The 22,940-nt window shown below is 42.2% G+C and overlaps 1 protein-coding gene across 7 annotated transcripts in view; it reads left to right on the top strand.

Moving 5' to 3' along the window:
* SLC16A12 (solute carrier family 16 member 12) overlaps positions 1-16,078 on the top strand; it is a 75,265-nt gene extending 59,187 nt beyond the window's left edge. For all 7 annotated transcript variants that reach the window (XM_034662920.1, XM_034662917.1, XM_002917292.4 and 4 more), the window contains 5 exons: positions 2,048-2,151; positions 4,889-5,032; positions 6,637-7,216; positions 9,471-9,730; positions 12,881-16,078. In XM_034662920.1, the coding sequence (XP_034518811.1) occupies positions 2,048-2,151; positions 4,889-5,032; positions 6,637-7,216; positions 9,471-9,730; positions 12,881-13,143 (1,351 nt within the window). In that variant the 3' untranslated portion in view covers positions 13,144-16,078. The remainder of the gene's footprint in view (positions 1-2,047; positions 2,152-4,888; positions 5,033-6,636; positions 7,217-9,470; positions 9,731-12,880) is intronic.
* Positions 16,079-22,940: the final 6,862 nt, after the last annotated feature.

Genomic DNA, 22,940 nt, shown 5'->3' with positions numbered 1-22,940 from the left:
GGCTGGGGGGACACTAAGAAGGGCCAGCTCAAGTGAAATAAGTCAAGCAGAGAAGGACAATTATCATATGATTTCTCTCATCTATGGAACTTAACAACTAGGAAGATCGGTAGGGGAAGAAAGGGATAAAGAAAGGGGGGGTAATCAGAAAGGGGAATGAAGCATGAGAGACTATGGACTCTGAGAAACAAACTGAGGGCTTCAGAGGGGAGGTGGGTGAGGGAATGGGATGGACTGGTGATGGGTAGTAAGGAGGGTACATGTTGCATGGTGCACTGGGTGTTATATACAACTAATGAATCATCGAACTTTACATCAGAAACCAGGGATGTACTCTATGGTGACTAACANGAAACCAGGGATGTACTCTATGGTGACTAACATAATATAATAAAAAAACATTAAAATAAAAAAAAAGAAGGGCCAGCTCATGCAGGGTCTCAGAGTCGTGTTAAAAAGTTTGAAGCATCAGGATATATTTCGTGTTCTAGCAACTCTGACCATTGAGTGTAAAATGTACCCAAGGCAGCCATGTGGGTTCAGGGAGAATAGTTGGGAGGCTCTGCGCTGCAGTCCCGGAGGGAGGTATCGGCATGAATTGTGGATGATAAGGGGAATGCAGAGACGTGGAGGCAGGTATATGTATAAGGCAGAATAAGTAAAACTTGACCATAGATTAGATTCGCCACCAGGCTGATTGTGATCTCCGAGGGACATTTGGCAATGTTTGGAGACACTGGGGGTCGAGGCCAGGGATCAGGTTACCGTGGGCTGCTGAAGCATGATGAGTTAGACTGTAGCCCTCTCCAAAGAGACCGATGACTTCCTATCTCACCCCCATCAAGGCCCGATTCACCCTTGCTGTCACCGAGTCCTGAAAGCTCCTGCCCTGAGTTAGGAAACTTACTGATCTGTATGACGTTCATTTCAAGTTGTACAGTGACACAAATTATTGCTCCTGAGTCACTTCTGTCTTTTTTTTTCTAAGTAATTAACGGTTTTTCAACATAAAGTTTCTCTGTCTCTGTATGTCTGTCTCTCTCTCTAGAATGATCATTTATAATCTCACCGTTCGCATATAATGACTGAGTACTTTTGGGTTATATGCTTTGGCCTTTTTCTATTTATATGAACTATTTTTTTTTTTACCAAAATAAGCCTTATGACATAAACTACTTTGTAACTTACTTTTTTACTAAACATTGTATTGTGGATTTATACTCAAATCAATAAATACCTATCAAATCATCCTTTTTAACACCTAAAAATAGTTCATGTTATTGACAAGTCGAACTTTATTTAGCCAGTCTGCTACTGATGGACAGATCGGTTCTTTAGGGTATCTGGCTATTATAAATAGTTCTCCAGCGTATGTTCTGTCATATGTATCTATTATTGCTATTAGTATCATCATTTGATTATTACCTTTTGTTAAAACCTACAACTGAAATTTCTGGGTGAGGGGCGCCTGGGTGGCACAGCGGTTAAGCGTCTGCCTTCGGCTCAGGGGGTGACCCCGGCGTTATGGGATCAAGCCCCACATCAGGCTCCTCTGCTGGGAGCCTGCTTCTTCCTCTCCCACTCCCCCCTGCCTGTGTTCCCTCTCTCGCTGGCTGTCTCTATCTCTGTCAAATAAATAAATAAAATCTTAAAAAAAAAAAGAAATTGCTGGGTGATGCATAACTCTAAATTGTCAAATTTTAACTTGCATAACAACCTCTTAGAAGCCACAGATGTTAGTGAAATATTAAGATAAATAAGGACCCATGTTTTTGACCTGCCATCTTTTCCATAAAACCTTCCCTACAGCAGTGATCCTCATATCCACTTGGCTTCAGCAGCCCTTCCAGCGGATGAACATTTGTTTTATCCTTCAGATGGTCCAAAAGCTTCTGACTTCCCACTTACTATGGTCCAGCAACGTACCACTGAAAACCAGTGAAAACCTATGGAGATTCAAACAGCTGACCCACAATTTGAAGCTGTGGCTTAGATCCATGCTCATTCATAATTTTTTTGTATAAAATGCTTGCATTGTATTTTTCAGATGTATTTCAATTTTTTTTGTGGAGTTCCAGACATACTTCACTCAGGATTATGCACAAACGGCTTGGATCCATTCCATTGTAGATTGTGTGACCATGCTCTGTGGTGAGTATCACTTACCGGGATAGACAGTTACTGGTTACTCTTGACCTGTACATGACAATGACCTTCCACTGCTTTTGCTTACGCATTTTTTTCTGAGTAGGAGGGCTTTGCTAAAAATTGGCTAAGATTATATAAAAAGAAAAGACCGATCCTACTTTCAGCCAAACCCAACCAGACGTGCTCTTGGAAGTAATAGTCTCAGCTGATGGCAGATGGAACAGGTAGTTAATACTCTCAAGAAGACACATATTGTTTGGTTCTCCCATAATGAGATAGGGTGGGCATCACAGGACTCCTCCTGCTTTGGGAAGAAGTTAGTCATATCGTATATGCTTGGCTTCTCTCTTCTAAATGCTGTGGTCCTGTCCTTCTCCACTCGTGTAGACAGTCATTGGATAGCACTGCGAGCCATTTCTATGCAATCTCCTTAAGCAAGTGCCAGTAATATGTGCATCACATCTCAAGGCTTGTTTTCATTCTGTTCCCTTCCCAGAGGTTCAAAATTTGGCTCATGGATTCCATTTTTCATGCATAAACCTTCATTCTTAGAAAAGTATGAGGGAAGGCAGGATGGTGCAGTCATGAGAGAAGTGCACTCACCATGGCTATAATTTCGTTCAAGAAACCCCAAGGGTACAAATAGGGTGTAAAGAGTATTCTCAAAACTCATGGAATCTCTCAATCCACCTGGATAATAGAGGAAAACTAACCGTGAGAGTTTTCTTTTTGAATATTTTAAACCAAAGTTATTGTATTAATGTCTTAGAGAGTTTCTGAGATTGGGGTCAAGTTGAAATGATCTATTCGCAGTCTAGGCCCGTTTAATCATTTCATTCAGATGAATTCTTGGTATTTAAAAAAAAAAAACAACACTGTCATCTCCTCAGGCCATGTCTTGGTGGCAAAAGGGAAATACTATATTATTATGTAGTATATAGTAATAACTCCTAAATAAATCAACTGATTCCATTCTATGTACTGATTCTTATTTATTTTTAGAAAAAATGTACATACGCAGGAATCAGTTGAATTGTGCTGAAATGTATTTCCTTTGTTGGGAGGAATTTGAGAGCAATTCTAGGACTCAAAGCAGGTTTCATGAGAAGGCTAAGTTGACTCTGGCTACTGATAACACTGGAAGGTCTTAAGGGATCAAAAAATAATATCTTTGTGTTTTCTAGCCTTTTTTTTTTTTTAAAATCAGTTAGTCACTTTGTTTTCAGGGTCACATTATTAGTCACAGCCTTTGTATGAACGCGCCAAGTGAGCCATGTTTATCTTTCTCAGAGGACACAGGTGACTCATTTCCCTCACTGTTATCTTTTGGAGAATATTTACAATCCCCAAAAGAGGAGTAAATGGCCTTCGGTGACCAACGTGATCACAGTGACTGTGTGATAAAGCAGGGTCTTGTTAGATGTAACATTTTTAAATTCAAGGACCTGAGGCCATGCAAGGACTTCAGGCCTGTTGTATCCAATTATCACATACCCGCTTGCTTACCTGGCAACATGAGTTGAATTCAGGAGATGGACAAAAGGCTGTGGAGTCATAAATAGGACTCTCACTGGGGGCACTTTGCCCTCTGATAAACAGAGAAGCAAACAGTTTTCATTGAGGTCGGTCTAAATTTTGTCTCTTTCCGATAGCCATAGCAGCAGCAGCCTGGAGAATTAGATATGTTCTCAGGAGGTTTGCTCCTTCCTGCTTTCCAGATGTTATATATACAGCCAGCCACTGTTTTAACTAGACAGGAGACATCGGGCTGATGACTGGTTCTTATCACGTAGGTTTGAGTCAGGCCCCGGTTTCAACCTGATCAATACAAAATAATACTCCCCCGATACCCTGAGAACTTGCTCTTCTGATCTTGTTACTAGGAGTACTGTTACCAGCATGTGTTGTTCCATAGAAAGAATTCACATGCTTTGCCCACCCATCTCCCCTGCCATCAGTCTGGGAGGCCCAAGGAGACAGAATAAGAGGGTGAAATAACCCTGCACTTGATGTCAGGTGCCCCGGCGGCACTTCTTGGTGATTGTGGACATGTCAGGTTCCCCTGAACTTCAATTTCTCCTCAGTCTGATCCAGCTTTAGTTAATATTCTATAAACCTGGAAGTCAGCACAGTTCTGACACATTGTTAAACCACAAATAGAGTGAGGCCAACCAAAATATCACCATGGATGTGAAGCATTTGTTTTGATTTCTCATCCACAGGGTTTCCTAAAGCCTGAAAACGGTACCAGATTGTGAAATTTGTCTGTGGTCTCTTTCCCTGGCCTTTCCCGCATAACACTGCTGGCCACACAGGGTTGCCCACTTCCCTTCCCCAGAAGCTAACTGTCATAATTATTGCTAATGGTGCATGATTCATACCATATAAAACATACAAGGCACATCCCAGTGCAAGTGGTAAGTAATTTAAATAAGGAGCTGATTCACTGTTTAAAAAGCACCCCAGAGCCCTGGGATTATGACTGTAATAGAATGGAGAAGTGAAAGGAACAGTGAAATGCAAGTCAGCAGACTCGGTCCTAATTCCAGCTTTGCGACCATTCTCTGTGTGACCATGGACAAGTCGTTTCCTCCCTCTTCAGTTGCCAAATCCGTAGAATGAGCAGGACGGACTTGATACTGTAAAGGTCATCATTCTTGGCTCAGCCAATGCAACACCATAGTTTTTCCACAGTGCCCTCAGGCCTTTCTGTTGAACCTATTTATTATTTGTTTTGAAGCTCCGCTTGGGAGTGTCGTCAGTAACCATTTATCCTGTCAAGTGGGAATCATGCTGGGTGGCTTGCTGGCATCTACTGGTCTCATCCTGGGCTCGTTTGCCACCAGTCTGAAGCATCTCTACCTCACTCTGGGCGTTCTTACAGGTAAGGGCACTTTGCACCCTTCGTCTCACCCTATCCCATTCAGGTTTTGTCAATCACATCAACAGACCCATAATGCATAAAATATTCATCTTGTTAGATGCATCATTTAGCTGACTTAGCTTATGCCTACTTACCTAGCAGTGAAAAGAGCTGGAAATACTGCTGATTGTACTGCTATAATGGAAATGTATCACCGCTTGAATTCGGCCACATGGTAGGAGTAGCTGCTGGCTTCCCTGTGGCGCAGTGTGTGGCTGAGATTCTGTACTCGGAAGCAATGAGATATTAGCCAAGGCAACATGCATTTTCAACAATGATCACCCTCCCAACATCTGTGCCAAGACATGAAAATACTATCTGTGGTCAACCTGAGTTGCCCCTGCTTTAGAGTGAAGATCACTGTCCAATAAATGGGGGGTTACAATTTTAAAAAGAAAGCCCCTGATTGTGAATATTCTTCTGTCATACATTCTCTCTCAATGCTACGGAAGTATACTTTCGAGAACTACAGGGAACCTGCAGGAAGAGAAGTAACCTATGTGCATTCTATAAATCACACCCTAAGGGGACTGCTTAGCATCAAGGTGGGATCAGTTGGTGGCACTGGAGTGGCAATTTGCCCCATCACCCAAAGGGACGTGGAGTAGCTCTAACTCACAGTCTGGGCACCGTGCCATGGGGGTAGCGCGATCTGGCCAATAAAGGACATCATCTCATAGCGATTTTATAAATCTGGCTCTGTCAGCTAAGAAACGGTATCTGTCCCATGTAACCCAAAGGGCCCAACTTCTAGGGTGCCCAGTCATCCCAGTTCATCAAGGAGCACCCTGATCTTAGCACTGAAGGTCTCTCATCCGGGAAACCCATCAGTCCAGGGAAATCAGGATCACTGGTCACCCTGCAGTACGGATGGGAACAGGAGCTGACGGTGGTTCTGTTTTTCCATTTAGATGCCATGAATTCCAGGTTTTACACCCTTCAGATTTCCTTGGCCTTAAAGGAATAGAAGCTGAAAATCTTTAAGAGGCTTTCTGCTGACTTTAAGGGCTATTTTCAGGTTACTCTGTGTATATGCTATGTTCACGTATAAAGTTGGGATGAAGTTTCCCAATTATGTAAAATTACTCTGGAACTTTCATGGGGCCACATGTGCTATTTAGACCCAAATTCCAGAATGGTCCAGAGTATCAGAGTTGTGTTTTCATAGGCAGTGAAGAGTTGAGGCGATTCTCTGGTGATTTGTCTAATTTAAGCTAAAAAGAGGTGTTGATGGGGAGAATAAGTTTCTTAGGTCGGCATTATCCTGATTTTCTAGTTAATTCAAATTCAGTTTGTGTAATAGTTTTTGAGTTCTTCATTTCATTTTAAGAAGTCATATTTTTTAAGGGTTTCTTCCCAAGAAGAAAGTCCTACATGTGCTCTGATTTCCCCACTGTGGATGACTGGTGGGGAAGGCTCATCTTCAGCTTCGTGTAGAAAATAGTTTTAAAAGGGTTTGACAGAAGGCCCGATTCCCCTTCCTCCAAATACATTTATTCGGAGATGTTCTCTTTCACCGGCTGTTCGTGGCGTACCAGCACTCACAGGCTTCTCTCTATCCGTAGGCCTTGGGTTTGCACTCTGTTACTCTCCAGCCATTGCCATGGTCGGCAAGTACTTCAGCAGACGGAAAGCCCTGGCTTATGGGATCGCCATGTCGGGAAGCGGCATCGGCACCTTCATCCTGGCTCCTGTCGTTCAGCTCCTTATTGAACAGTTTTCCTGGCGGGGAGCATTACTCATCCTCGGGGGCTTTGTTTTGAATCTCTGCGTTTGCGGTGCCTTGATGCGGCCCATCACTCTGCAAGAAGACCAGACCACTCCAGAGCAGAACCACATCCGTAGAGCTCAGAAACCAGACTTCCAGCGAGTGTCTCCCTGTTCTACTTTGACTAAAAAATGGGTGCAGACCTGCCTCTGTTGCTCTTTGCAGCAGGAATACAGTTTTTTACTGGTGTCAGACTTCGTCGTGTTAGCCATCTCTGTTCTCTTCATGGCTTATGGCTGCAGTCCTCTCTTCGTGTACTTGGTACCTTATGCTCTGAGTGTCGGAGTGAGTCACCAGCAAGCAGCTTTCCTTATGTCCATACTTGGGGTGATCGACATTATTGGCAATATCACGTTTGGATGGCTAACTGACAGAAGGTAAAAGCCGTTGAAACCACAGTTGGTTCCCTACCAGCAGACCCTGAGCTTTGAGTTCCCCTCATCCCCTTACCCTGTAGAAACCGTACGTCTGAATAACGTCAACAGGTTTTCAATATCTGAAGCCAACCCCCTTGCTGGTCCTTCTAGTCAGAGGTTGGCAAAGTTTTTCTGTAAACATTTTTGGCTCTGTGGGTCATGTGATCACAGTTATTCGACTGTCGTTGTAGCTCAAACCAGCTGTAGACAATATGCAAACAAATGCAAGCAGTTATGTACCAGTAGGACTTTACTTACGGATACTGAAACTTTAATTTCTTATATAATTTTTACATACCAAAATAATCTTGTTCTTTTGACTTTTTTCAACCACTCAAAAATAGAAAACCATTCTTAGTTCATAGTGCAAAAAAGAGGTGGTGGGTTGAATTTGGCCATAGTTTGCCAACTCCTATTCTAGATGGTTTAGGATAGTGGGTAAGTCTAAGTTGCAGAAACCTGTGGTAACTACAAGTTCTGGTGACAGATTTAATCCCATCCCAAGTCGAGTCAGTCCTCAGGCTGGGTGTAGTGGTTTTAGTTATTTTTTAACAACCCCAGAGACTGGCTGGCAATGGAGAGAGGAGCAGAATTCAGTCCAGGCAGGAAAATCAGGGGCAATAATAGTACATTATTTATAGGCAAGTATTTGTGTTTGACGATACAGATAGCACATACTTTCATTATAATTTTAGGCTTCGAAATCAAAGCTATCCGAAATCTACCAAGTAGTTTCTTCAGCTAATGCTTCTCTGTTAAGATTGAAGAGAGCAAGTTACTCATCTTCTCCTAAATGGACTCTTCATACTGAGCTATGACCTGGGATAGCAACCATCCTGTGGCTTCTTACATATTATGTCTTTGGTAATTAGGGTTCCACTGCCATTCTCCAGTGCTATGAATATAATATTTAAAATTAATTCCAAAAATGTAATGGTTAAGGAAAAGAGGGGAGAGCACAGGTATCTATCTTGACAATCAACTCAACAAGAAGTAGCCCGGTGTAGGTTTGACAGAGGCATCTCTAGTCGGAGATATACAAGACCTAAGTTCTTGTGCTGAATCTGCCCCTTATTATCCCTGTGACCTAGGGAAAATCACTAACCCTCAGGTCCTTAACGGTCTTCATCTGCGAGACAGGCCAATGCAATATTTTTCTGTTAACCTCTGAGCATTTTGTGAGGCTCAAAGGAGATGACGGCAGGTTGAAAAACGTTTGTAAAGCATGAACTGCTGGTGCTGCTAGTATACTGAGTCTTTGAACTAATGATGGTATCAATGCCATTTGGCATCAGTGATGAGTTTGGAGCTGTAGAGGGGAAAGTGGAATGGAAGTACCATTGGGGAGGACCCGAAATAAGACGTGGTCCTAGTACAAGACCTTCATAATCTCTGGCAAATCATTTTAATGTCTTTATATTCTAGCTTCTGCCTTGTGTACCTTGGGTTTTGAGCGTATGTGGTGTACCAGATACCAGTGATGACCTATCTGAAAGCATCTAATAGGATAGACTGCTAGAAAATGTTAGCCTCCTGATACTGTACCTGTTATTTTACAACTCTCCTTAGGGTTACCCTGTGAGAGAGGTAACCTTCCCATTTTATAGCTAAAGAAATTGAGATTAGAGGAAAGCAGTTAGTAGATAGATAGAACTGGATTTAAAATTCCATCTTTCAAACTTCAGAGCATATATTATTTTCTGCTACACCATGTTTCCTGGGAAGATGAATTCTTGTGTTGTCATCCACCAGAAGAAAGATGGCAGACAACGTAGATAACGCCCCATGGGAAGCCTTCTCTATAAGTGACGGCAATGCTCATTGCTGGGTGGCGGTGGTTCTGAAGCCCTTTGATAAAACCCGTGCATACTGCACTCATTCTTGACCTTCAAATCCACAGGTGCCTGAGGAATTACCGGTATGTGTGCTACCTCTTTGCCGTGGGACTAGATNTAGAACTGGATTTAACTGGATTTAAAATTCCATCTTTCAAACTTCAGAGCATATATTATTTTCTGCTACACCATGTTTCCTGGGAAGATGAATTCTTGTGTTGTCATCCACCAGAAGAAAGATGGCAGACAACGTAGATAACGCCCCATGGGAAGCCTTCTCTATAAGTGACGGCAATGCTCATTGCTGGGTGGCGGTGGTTCTGAAGCCCTTTGATAAAACCCGTGCATACTGCACTCATTCTTGACCTTCAAATCCACAGGTGCCTGAGGAATTACCGGTATGTGTGCTACCTCTTTGCCGTGGGACTAGATGGGCTCTGCTATCTCTGCCTCCCGATGCTTCAAAGTCTTCCCCTGCTCGTGCCTTTCTCTTGTACCTTTGGCTACTTTGATGGTGCCTACGTGACTCTGATCCCAGTAGTGACTGCAGAAATAGTGGGGACCACTTCTTTGTCCTCAGCGCTCGGTGTGGTGTACTTCCTTCATGCGGTCCCGTACCTGGTGAGCCCACCCATCGCAGGTAGGTTTCCAGAGAGAGCCCCCAGTCACCTCTGCTGTTCGTCATACTGATGTGAAAACAGTGAACTCACACATGGGCAATGAGGATTGGAAGTTAAGTTGGGAAGAGGGAAAGAGAAAGGGATTCAAGAGCCATCAAATATCATGGTCTTACTTGTATCCTTGTTTTATCATTTTCTTCCAACCAATGGGGACCTTAGCCTGCCTGGAAAGAAAAAGTCCAAAGTTAGGGTCCTGATTCCATTCCACACTAATGATGGGAGCAATGGAATGGAGCAGCTGTTCAGACTTATAAATAAGTCAGGCACATGCGGAAGGAAGTCTGGAGGGAGTACAGGATCCCACTTGGGGAGAGTGGGCACTGGGGCTGAGATGGTGAGTGAGTGTGTCATAGTGGAGTGTCCTGAGTAACCAGCCAAAGGAGCCATAAGGGCCCTATATTCTTCAGAGACTATGGATAGTATTACAGTTTTTGTACAGAGGGGTAATATGGTAAAGAGTATGTTTCAGAAAATGGGACTTAGCAATTGATCTAGTACTTCCGGGGAGAAGCAGTTAGGATTCCCTTCTAATAGTTCAGGAGCAAACTGATAAAGTCCTGAACCAGGGCAGCTGCCGCAAAATGGAAATGAGTTCTGGGGGCAAGGAGGAAGTTTGGGGAAAAAAACTTCAACTGAATTTAGCATGTGGGGGTAAAGGAGGGGAAAACTCAAAGATAACCTAGAAAATAATGACATGATTGAAAGAAATAAGGAAGTTGGAAAACCTGGCTTTGCCAGAAAAAATAATGAGCTTAGAAATGTTCAGATATCTGAAATATCCAATAAAATTTCCAACAGAGCTGTTTAAGGATGAAATCTGAGCTTTAGAGGGAGGCCAGATTTGGATTTAAAGATTTGGGGATCATCAGATAAAACATCTAGAATGTTTTGTAAGCTGTCAAATGCTATAGAAATTTAAAGTGTGATTAAACAAGTAATTTGATAAATACTTATTGCTTTTGTACACCAGCATTGCTTTTGGCGCACCTATAGCAGCAAACAGGTCAGAGTCCCTCCCTCCTTCCTAGAGTAAGTGGTCTAGGCCAGTGTCTCTCAAAATAAGGTCGTGGGACCCCCTGTGTCAGAATCCCCTGGGGCCTTTGTTACAAAAGGCAGATTCCTTGATCCTCCCTTGTGACCTGAATCCTTCCAGGAATCTATATTCTGAACCAGCTTTCTTGTGATGCTTGTGCATACTAAAGATTGTGAATAATTGGTTCTTTTTTGTTTTTAAGATTTTATTTATTTATTTGAGAGAGAGAGAGTGAGCCCAAGAGCAGAGTGAGGGGCAGAGGGAGAAGCAGATTCCCCGTTGAGCTGGGAGCCGGATCCAGGGCTCTATCCCGGGGCTCGATCCCGGGGCTCTGGGATCTGACCTCAGCTGAAGGCAGCCCCCTAGCAGACTGAGCCTGCAGGTGCCCCGAGAGTAACTGGTTCTGATTACTACCGGCCTAAACTAAAACCGAGAGAGTGAAGATCCCTGAAAATAGGCAAAAAAGAAATGAGCCAAACATTTGCTTAGAAGAAAGGAAGGGAATTTTTGAAAAAGGCAGGATTTCTGCTTTAGCTGATGTGAATAAACAGTTCAGAATTAATTCCAAACCCTAGTGATTGCTAAAGCAGCAAACTAGGGGAAACTGGCTGCTTGATGGCTACGGATAAAAAATCCTGGTCAGTTTAAATTCGGTGATATAGGACTACGTGCTTAGTGCTTCATTTTGGGGTACTGCCCCCAAAACGTCCCCGCATCCTTCTTCAATAGCCGATTTTTGTGTTTACCAACCTTTGGGAGCAGTGTCATTCTGTAATTCTGTTAAAAAGTCATGGTGCATCCATGAAATTGGGAGTCCTGGATCTTTTTTCAATCCATGGCCTTCCTTTGGCAAATCAGACATTATTCTTGTTGCCAGGCATTGGAGGATTAGGGAGTGAGCTCTTACTGTAATACTTCTCTTATTGAATTACCTTTAAAATGACAATTTTCTACTCAGTCTCTTCTGTTTGGTGCTACAGAAATGCATAAGTAAGTCACACAATAGCTAAAGCATTTGAGAGCAGTTGGTTTGCAGGAAACTTTGTGGGCTTATAACAATTTCTACATGCCATTTTGACTAATGAAGTAGGTGAAAGGAAAAAATCATATACTTCTCCAGTGGATTTAAGTTTAGAGGAATTTTTAAAAAAGATATATTTATTTTAGAGATAGAGAAAGAGAACAGGGGGAGGGAGAGAGGGAGAGAATCTTCAAGCAGACGCCTCACTCAGTGCAGAGCCCAGTGTGGGGCTTGACCCCACGACCCTGAGATCGTGACCTGAGCCGAAACCAAGAGTCAGATGTTCAACAACTGAACACCAAGGCACCCCCATTTAGAGAAGTTTTGAAAAAATTTTTAATCACAAAATAATTGCCTGCCAAGGTCTAATTTGACCCCATTGATTCTCTGATTATTGTGGCCCATGTTTTGCATATCATATGCCCTGGTTCTCCTCAAAATTTAGAGCTGGAATAGTTATTAAGATTAATTTGTTGCAAGAAGAAATAAAGGGGAAAAAAAGCCATGATTGCAAAATGATACATAGTGAACTTTGCATTGGCAACTTCTACGATGGCCCAAAGTTCTGATTTTCAAACTTCATAGGGTACAATGACTGGATCCAACTGAAAATTTGAATTCTGCTTTATCCAGAAGCATGTTATGTTATTCAAGAGAAACAGTGTGTGGGTACTGGGAATACTACTAACATTCAGTACAATTATATTCTAACAGCCGAAATAAATGATCTCAACATCAGTCATTTGAATGACACTATTTTTCATCTTTTCTACCATATTTGCTGGTATTAATAATAATATTTATTGTGTGATTACTAAGAATGGGACACTCTTCCAAGTACTTTACAGAACAACAATCCATTTTAGGAGTTTTCCTAGAAAACAGAATGCATTTTTCAGTTGCTACACAATATTTTCTGATCTGCTTTTTGTGTCAAAATTATAATGGTGGTGCTAGCAATCTGTTGTTATTGTCCTTAGAAATCATTAGATTTGGGAGTAGGTAAATAGTTGGATTTTCCACTCAAAAATGTAATTGTGCTGTTGCTTGTTACAGGATGGCTTGTTGACACGACTGGCAGCTACACGGCGGCATTTCTTCTCTGTGGATTTTCAATGATCTTTAGTTCTGTGTTGCTTGGCTTTGCTAGACTTGTAAAGAAGATGAAAAAAACCCAGCTGCGCTTCCTTGCCAAAGAATCTGATCCCAAGCTGCAGCTATGGACCAATGGATCGGCGGCTTATTCTGTAGCGAGAGAGTTAGATCACAGAGACGAGCAGTCTGTGGCTCTAACAGTACCTGGTCCCAGGCCCACATGACCAATGGCCTTGAGCCTGGGCCTCTTCAGGGCTGAGGGAGGTGGGACCACTGGATTGTACGTGTCTGGGAAGCATTTAATTTTGGCAGAAGCATTGCCTTCCGAGGAAATTATTATTATTGTTTTATTAACATGTTTATAGGGGAAAATAGCAAATAACAAAGCCAGTTGGACTGGCTCAGAGTTTCCTCATTTGGGATTTGTAGTCACAATCGAACTTTTATCTTTTAGGCAATGAGCATCGCTCTATGGAGAATGTTAGGACGTAGCTGCTATAATTAGCTGTAAGTGGGGGTAATTTCAAAGCATGATCAAAGCAGACGACAAGCTTTGTTGCCAACTCTCCGCCCCTCCATCTTACTCCCTCAGTCAGACACGAAACAGAAACAATGACATGTAGATTTGCTTACTTTATGCTTTTTTGGAGAAAGGGGTCTGTATTCATCACTGCCTTTTGACGAATCTAAAGCATTCTTCAACAACTCCGCGTGAAGCCCTAATGAGAAACTCCACCATGAGAAATGTTCGGCGTCTCCACCTTCCCCTCCACTGAAAGCTTTCTTCCTAAGACTGAGCCCCTCACCTCTGATCAGGCACTCACCTCTGTCACTGTCACATGTAATACTGAATTTAACAGAATACACCAAGTCACAAGGGTGACTTCTAATTCCTACCTGAACTGTTAACACCGAGACTTCTTTCCCCCTTTTTTTCCTTTAGAAACAAAGCTTTTATTTGAATCGTACACACCTTCCTGCTGGGAACTGGAAAATGTTGGCAGTACTCCAACTGAGCAGGAATTGAATTCTCAAATCAGCAGGTCTCTGGTGGGAGCTTTCTTTTCAGATCAGACATTTAGGTTCATCATTACCCAAAACAGAACTTGGGAGGTTAGCCTGAAAAATATTCTAAAGGTGAGATTCTTTTCTCCCTGTGTTAGTTCTTGCCCCAATGTCCACTGCTCTGTATGTCTTTATGGATAATCATTAGAAACTTGATGGACCTCTTCAGCTGAGTGAGAAGGCTTCGGGGTTAAGCTCAGCATCACAGCACTCTCATTAATTGGAGCTTTGGTCAGGGGAGAGAGAAGAGAAGGTTAAGAAGGCTAATGGTGTGATACTTTGCAGTTCATAGAACTCTTCCACATACCTGCACTCATTGGATTAGAATAGTTTACTCATTCTCAAGTGCTCTGTTTTCCTATAGTTTGGGATAATTTCTGACTTTTCAGAGGGAGGACGTGGGAAAGAAAAGAAAGGCCAGATCTCCCGGCTTGTCTCCAACCATTTTAAATCCCCAGAACGACAGCGCTGAATCCCCAAATCATGTCATGCCTGTAAATTAGTAGAAAGTTACACAATTGAGAGGGGATTTTAGGTATTGAAAAAATTGAAAATCTGAACCTCAAAGAAACATTTTGACCCCGGAGGCCACTGTCCCTCAAGAGGCCTCACAAACGCCCTGCCAGCACTGAGGAAGATCCTGGGTCGGCTGAGCGTGTTCAACAAGAGTCTTTGCCTATAACTGGATTACTTCATATAATTACGTATTAATACGTTGCTTTCAGGATGAAATACTGACTTGATTAAATGGAAGAACGCGGTAATATTTCATAGTTGTTTTCCAAAGATAAATTTGAATGTTGCCTGTTATCTTTTTACTTCGTTTAAGACTTTTGTTTTTGAACCCATTTACTTTGTCACTTCCAATTTAAAACCAGTATTTGGAAAATATCTGTAAAAAGTCAAAGTTAAAAATGAACTTATGTGTGCTTGGAATAGCACTTTACACTAAATGTCATTTCTTGAATCTTCAAGCCTAAAGATTTTTTGAAATATAAATATTCTTACATATATTTTTTCGTAGTGATCAGTAAAATTTAGTTTATCCAGCTCTGCAATATAATTCCTCTAAAGTATTGTCAGTATTCGTGAAAAATGAGCATAGAAACCAGAGCTTTTAAAAATTTTTATTAAGTATTTCAGATACTTTTACAAACTTATACATGCATACATTGAGATTTTACTTTCCCTTGTGGAGCAGCATTTTTAGAAACAGCAAGGAAAAGGTAGATCTTAGGGTCTGTCTAGCATTGTCAACTCCACAAAATTTTACCATTAAGATTCCATGTGCCTGTGCTGTTTATTTCAAAAGGGAGGGATTTGTGGGAACGATGTATTCTGTGGAATCAGGTGTGATGATTCTGCATCTCAAATACCACTTTCCGTCACTGCAAGCTCTACTTTGAAACTGACTGACTAGAAGAGCGAAGCAACTAACTTCTACAGAAACATTGTACCGTCGGGCCTTTTTTTCAGATTGTGATTTTACTAATAGATCAGATATTTATGCTAATATTTTCTTATTTCAAAAGCATAATAAAGTGAGTTTATATTTGTGTTTGGAAAAACATTTTTCCCTGTACAAGGGGTGTGGATTGAATGTGGGCTTGTCTGTATTATGCTAAAATGTAATTAGCATGCAAAGATGTGGTAAACAGTGAAATACTTTTCAAAAGCCAAACCCATTTATTGAGTACTTGCAATGCTTTAGTTAGTGTGCTAAGCACTTCCTACGCATTGTCTGTATTAATTCCCGTAATAACATAAGTTATTGCCATTTGATAGATGTGGAAACTGGGGCACGGGGTGGGGGGCACTGCTTTCCTCTGGATCCAGTGAAATCCTGTAAAGCTAAGACGTTGTCTAATGCTGGAACCTGCCTCCTTCCTTTGTGCCTACTTGGGTTTTCTTCTTATGTGGATTCAAAAAGCCATTCGGAAACGGGCCCTCCTTCAGGAAGATAAAATCCTTTGGATTATGATTCGCTCTTCCAATTTGTATAGATGGGAAGATCCTAGAATGGAAATTTCCAAGAGTTTTCCCAAGAGTCTGGTTCTAGCAAAACCACTACTTCCAGGCTAAGTGGTTTAATTTGCTGTTATTGATCCAGGCCTCTCTTTGGGAGCATTTATGTATGTGTAGCAGGAAGAAGGTTGGGAAGCATACTTTGTCCCAAAAGAGAGTTCTATCTTCTGCATTACCAGAACCACGCTTTCTCAGTCAGGAGTTGAATTCTTTCTTAAGTATCTGCACCATTGCGCGGTGATGACGAAGATAGTAGTTTCTATCTGGCACTCACCTTCCCGGTCTCCATGGGTCCAATTCTGGAATTGTTTATTGAACTGAAATAGTGTGAACTCAAGGTAGATATCTGAGTTTCTCTTCTCATACTTCAAAGTTCAAGTCTTTATTTTTTTCCAACTCCACCAAACAATAGATTTTTAGAGATTTTTATAAGGATTTTATTTATTTGAGAGAGTGTGAGCACAAGCGGGGGGAATGGGCAGAGGGAGGAGGAGAAGCAGACTCCCTGCTGAGCAGGGAGCCCAAGGCGGGGCTGGATCCCAGGACCCCCGAGATCATGACCTGAGCCGAAGGCAGATGCTTAACTGACTGAGCCACGCAGGCGCCCCAAACAATAGAGTTTTATACCTGTTGCCAGAAGAGCTACCAGTGAGAGATGACTGGGATTTTGTTCAATAACACAGATATTTGGTAGAGGGAATCTGGAAATACTAAGTCACAATAAAAAGACTGACATTTAAAATAAGACATTTTTTATGGAAATTTTCAAACATGTACAAAAGTAGAACAGGAGCATGAACTTGACATAACCACCCCGTAGCATCTACAGTTACCTACCCTTTACCCTCCCCCTTGAGGAAGCTGTTTGACATATATTAACAGGCTGACAGGACGTGTCTTCCTTCAGCTATCAAGGAACACCTGAACCTGGCAAGAATAATTTGTTCATGCAAGCAGAGGGTATGGGTGGTTGGTATCACCTGTTAACGAACCACATCATCACGAAGCTTGTTGGGTCCCCTTTCTTTCTGCGGACTTTGGATATCTGAATTACAGGTTAAAACTCTTCCTCCTTCTCTCCCCAGCCCTGATGTGATCCATCTTCCTGTAGCTTAAGGAGGTGTCACATAAGTGAAAAGTGCTTTTGAATTCTGGAAAAGATTATTACGGTCATTATTTTTCTTAATTATTTAAGTGTCAGAGGCCTCGTTGAGGAGTCTGGCCCTAGGATTGGGCTAAAATTTTTAAAAAGCACTTTATTTTTAAGGAGTTAATGTGTGATCAACTTAAGATTTGAATTGACATTAAAAGGCATTAAAATTAATATTTTAAAATATGATCCTTTCCGTTTTCCCATAAAATTGTTTCTTTTGTGAAGGCAAGTTAGGCCTTTTCCTACTGACACAATGATGGAAGAATTAGAGGCCACAGTCCTAGCAAAGGTTAAGACATATTCTCATTCCCAGAGATCTTGTTTCTACAACTGGGCCCTGAGCAGAGTCTGGGTGTGGTTCCGGGTGGGGAAGAAGAGATGAATGAGGGAAAAGGGAGATGTGGTTACCTGAGATTCCAGCCGACTCTGAAAGCCTCTGGGTCTGAATTTGCCAATCCCTGCTCAAGCAGAGGCAGAAGAATTTGACTCTAGTTTCAAAGTTCAGCAGGGGAGAGGAGAGCTGTTTGAGAATCACAGGTCTGGTATGAGCACTCAGCAACCCTGGAATATGGTCTACAAGGTCAAGCAGGGTGTAGCCCCTGCCCAACTTCCAAACCTCACATTGGGCTGCACTCTTCCTACTCGCTGTACTGCAGCGCCCTTCGCTATAGGTTCCCCGGGTCACTTTGCATACGTTGATCCTTCAGTGTGCTCACTTTTCGACTTTTGGGGCACCGTTTAAACGTCACTTTCTAGACAGCCCATCTTTAACCACTGCCCCTTCTAAATTATATATCCCATCACCACCCACATTGCATTCTCTTTTTTTTTTTTGAGAGATTTTATTTATTTATTCTACAGAGATAGAGACAGCCAGCGAGAGAGGGAACACAAGCAGGGGGAGTGGGAGAGGGAAGAAGCAGGCTCCTAGCAGAGGAGCCTGATGTGGGGCTCGATCCCATAATGCCAGGATCACGCCCTGAGCCAAAGGCAGATGCTTAACCGCTGTGCTACCCAGGCGCCCCCACATTACATTCTCATAACATTCTGTTCTTTGTCTTTAAAGAATATATTTTAATTAAAATTAATATTCATTTGTGTGTTTGTTTTTTATATTATGTTCAATTAGCCAGCATATTGTGTGTTTACTTTAAAATGTCCTCTCCTGGGGCGCCTGGGTGGCACAGCGGTTGAGCGTCTGCCTTCGGCTCAGGGCGTGATCCCGGCGTTATGGGATCGAGCCCCACATCAGGCTCCTNCCCAGGCGCCCCCACATTACATTCTCATAACATTCTGTTCTTTGTCTTTAAAGAATATATTTTAATTAAAATTAATATTCATTTGTGTGTTTGTTTTTTATATTATGTTCAATTAGCCAGCATATTGTGTGTTTACTTTAAAATGTCCTCTCCTCCACAAAACCACAAGCTTCCTGAGGCTCGGGATCATACTGACTATTCACCAGTCAGTCCAGTGCCTAGGATATAGTAGGCACTCAATAAATACTTGGTGAGTGAATGAATGAAAAAAACAAATGAAAAAAAAAAAGAATGAATATGGACACTGCTACCGAGAATTGTAATAGCACAACTGGGGCTGATTGAAGGGTTGGGCTTGCTTGGAGTTGCTCTTGCACCCAGAAAGGATATGATATGTTAGATATTTACAATTCAGTGGGTCTACGTAAGACAAGGTGAGAAGTGTCGCATGAATAGTAGGAGCTCCAGACCACTGAGTATCATGGGACAGGTTTCGAAAAGCAAATAAAGGTACCAAAGAGAAGAGTTGGTAGAAATATAGTAAATAACTAAAACTTATGATTGAGTCCTGAAAATAAAAATGATATGACTGTGTTCAACCCGAACAGGCTTAATTAGAACGCTCTGTTGTGCTCACATAGCGTAGAAGGCCCAGGGGTGTGGGCTTACACAAGGAGCCCTGGGACATTAGGAAAAGGTGGAGCACCTGTGCCTCATGCATGAAAAGATGGGATTTCAGGTACAGGCACCACACAAGCTACTTTTCCTCTACAGGAAAACTACACCACTATTTGGCCAGGAGCAGAAGTCCCTGACTGGAGTCTTCTGCACGGTCCTGTGGCCGGCCGCAAACTCAGGGCGCCACTAAAAAGTAGCATGCTGGCAAACATTTGTAAGAGTTGGTGAGAGGGTTTAATCAATTAATGACTATTTATTAAGCGCCTCGTCACAATCTGATATCGTGTTTTTATAGTAGGGAATTCAAAATACAGAGAGCACACCTTCCATGATTTCAAGTTCACGGCCTAATTGGTAAGTTGAAACCATCACCGTGAGAACAACACCAAGAAGTTGTTAAATGCCGACCTGAAGCTAAGGGTACTGCATACTGTGAAGGAGAGGAGGAATTCATGAAGGGCTGGAGAAATTTGAGGCCGTTCCAAGGAATTCAGGCATCAGCCTCTACTCTTTCTAGGGGAAGAAGCTGGGAGTAGGGGAGAGGGTTGTGGGGCATCCACTTTGTGCGGCTACCTGAGGTACAGCAGATACCCAAGGCCAATGGAGCACTACACACTAGTTAACCCTAATAAATGTTCAGATGAGGGGAGCCCTAAGGGTGTCTGGGACTTTGGGTATTGCTGAGATTTGGGGTCGCATTTGGTGTCTCTAAATTGAAAACAGGAATTTTCAGAGAATGGGGTTATACCTCGATATTCACTTCTCAACTCTAAAAAGAAACCATTTAGGGGTGCCTGGCTGGCACAGTTGCATGCTCTTGATATTGGGTTGTGTGTTCAAGCCCCACATTGGGGGTAGAGATTACTTAAATAAATAAAACTTTTAAAAAACAAATCGGTAAAATAAAAAAAGAATCATTTGTAAGTTTTCTCTGAAAGGGTCCAGAGCTTCGGGAAGTTTTTTAGTTTGTTTTAAATTGACGTGTTATACAGCACTGCCATCTGCTGGAATTAGTGAGACTACCTCCCAAAATTTGGTGACTCCTCCAATTATAGTTCAATCGGACAAGGCCATTTAATAAACATTTAAGTTTGTTGTTGTTTCCTTCTCTTCCCGCCCCCAGTTCCTACTGATTACCCATCATACATTTATCCTCTTCCTCTTGTGGTACAAACATAGGAATAAAGATGCCGTGTTGTATTTTTCAGCATTTTGATTGCCTAGGTCAGTTTTCTATGTGGAGTATCAAAGTTAATATGAATGATGGTTTTGATTGACTTAACTAAGGATAACCATTGGTAAAATGTAACGTAAATAATTTTCTTTGAGCCTTCTGCCTTCCTTAGGAATCCAGATTGCCATCCTGGGTCCCCTTCCCAGTCCCTTATTAATATGTTAATTGATTTGATATGAGTTAATAAAAGGTTAAAATAAAGTGTGAGACACACACTGTTGAACACATATCAGAGTCAAATTTTGAGAAATGTTGGAACCAAGTGATATAAAGGAGTGTATTCTGCGTCAGTTTGGAAACACAAATAACAGCATGTTTATAATATTGTACACAATCATGAGAGTCAGTGATTGGATTTCCTTTAAAATGTGTAATTCCTACGAAATTGTGAGGGGGTACTATTTGTGTCTAACAACAATTGCCTTTAAAGGAAAGTGTATTGTGTTAAAAGGAAAGACCCTTAACTAAGCAACTTGATGAATTTGGCTCTTCGTAAGTGGATCTGTGGTGAGAGTGAGGATGAATTAGAACTGAATTGCTGTTTAAGGAAAATGGATGAATTGGTTCTTACTTCAGAATGAGAACAGAGGAAGGGAAGATGTAAGGCCTAGAATCATGGAAAGAGGCAGGAACATCAAGAAATAGTTGAGAGTGTTTCCTTCTTTCCTTCTCTGTCTCCCTCAATCCCTCTCTCACTTTTCTTTCCTTTTTCCTTTCTTTCACCCTCTCCTTTCCCTCCTTCCTTTCTTTCAAAAAAAAGGGGGGGAGGATTATCTAATATTAAGTTTTAAGTTGTAGATTCTTCCCTCCTGAACCCTCAGTAAAGGGTTTTTATATACGAATGATCTGTAAGTAGTTGTGTGTGTGTGTGTGTGTGTGTGTGTGTGTGTGTGTGTGTGTGTGTTTTGATTAGATTGAAGCATGAGGTTGCAGGAGTTAATGTGATACGGAGAAGGGAAAGCATGTGAAGAGAGGTGAAGCTGTTCTTAACCCTAAATTAACATTCAGTGGAATTAGGCTCAGAGCCACCGTTTGGAGGCTCAAGGCAGTCCCGGACTGTCTTCAAGGGCAGGTGGCCCTAGCCTACCTGTGGCTGTCACACTGTCAGAGCACGCTCCTCCCTTGCCTGCTATGCTGCTCTCCACTCTGGGAGGAGCTTCTGATCCTCTTTGGTGTGAAGACATATCCTTCCTCCCAAGGACAAATGACTGGGTGTTGTGGCTTCTAATTGTTTACTGGTTCCTCACCCTTCCAAAGTAGGTTTACTTCCTTTTCTGGGGAATTTATTTCAAATCTCTGTTTCCCAACATCCAACTCAAGACAAGCCTCCCCCTTAGATGGAGTTTCTTGATTTCTTAAGCCATTCTCTGCAGGGGGTTCAGAGCGGCTTTTAATCCCAGCATCAAAGGCAGCTAATGAGGACAACTAGTTCTTTTTCATAATTCCTTCCGGGGAGTTTTGGGACCCTATGTAAAACAGTGTTGGATGACCTGTGACTGTGGATTGTCTGAGCTTGGTGTGATCCTCTGTAGCATTGTTCTAGAATCTCTGCAAAGATTGGTCCTATCTTCCCACATCCCTCATTCCAAATGTTAAGACTATTTCGAAAATACTACATGGTGGTTAAATGTTAGTCTAGAACCATACATCTAGGGTTTGAGTCCCTTTTCCACCTTTTCTTAGCTATGTGATCTCAGGCTTACTTAATTTCTCCAAATTTCAGTTTATTCATATGCAAAGGAAAGAATAAAAATGCTTCTCTATAGGGATTTTGTGAGGATTTTGTAAGTTTAACACATGTAATATGCTTCCAACAGTACCTGGAACAGAGTGTACTCTGTGAGGGAGTTGGCTACGGTTATTCGTGTGTCACCAGCATCTACAGATGTGGCTAAACCAGCGTTCCCTTTTCCTTGGGGCTTTGCCCCAGTCTGCTGGTTAGTTAGCGGTATGGGAACTCCTCAATAGGCTGACTTCTGAACTCTCTTGCATGCTCATCTCTTTCTTCCTTTACCTTCACCCCCTTTTACCCCAGATGTAGGAATGTAAGAAGCTTAGTCAGAAATGGCTTTTTCTTTTCTTTTTCTTTTTTTAAAGATTTTATTTATTTGACACAGAGAGGCAGCGAGAGAGGGAACACAAGCAGGGAGAGCGGGAGAGGGAGAAGCAGGCTTTCCTCCCGCTGAGCAGGGAGCCCAATGCCGGGGCTCCATCCCGGGACCCTGGGATCATGACCCAACCCGAAGGCAGACACTTAACGACTGAGCCACCCAAGCACCCCAGAAATGGCTTTTTCTGAAGGAAAAGCCGGTGTATTCAGTATCTTCAGTGTTCAATGCAAGTGACACCAATCCATGCTTGTTCTTCAAAGTTTATCCGTGGGGCACCTATGTCCTCTCATGAGATATGGGGGCTCCATCCCGGGACCCTGGGATCATGACCCAACCCGAAGGCAGACACTTAACGACTGAGCCACCCAAGCACCCCAGAAATGGCTTTTTCTGAAGGAAAAGCCGGTGTATTCAGTATCTTCAGTGTTCAATGCAAGTGACACCAATCCATGCTTGTTCTTCAAAGTTTATCCGTGGGGCACCTATGTCCTCTCAT

Source organism: Ailuropoda melanoleuca, chromosome 6, assembly GCF_002007445.2.
Source record: "Ailuropoda melanoleuca isolate Jingjing chromosome 6, ASM200744v2, whole genome shotgun sequence".
NCBI lineage: Eukaryota > Metazoa > Chordata > Mammalia > Carnivora > Ursidae > Ailuropoda > Ailuropoda melanoleuca.
This window is presented reverse-complemented; position numbering and strand designations above follow the sequence as displayed.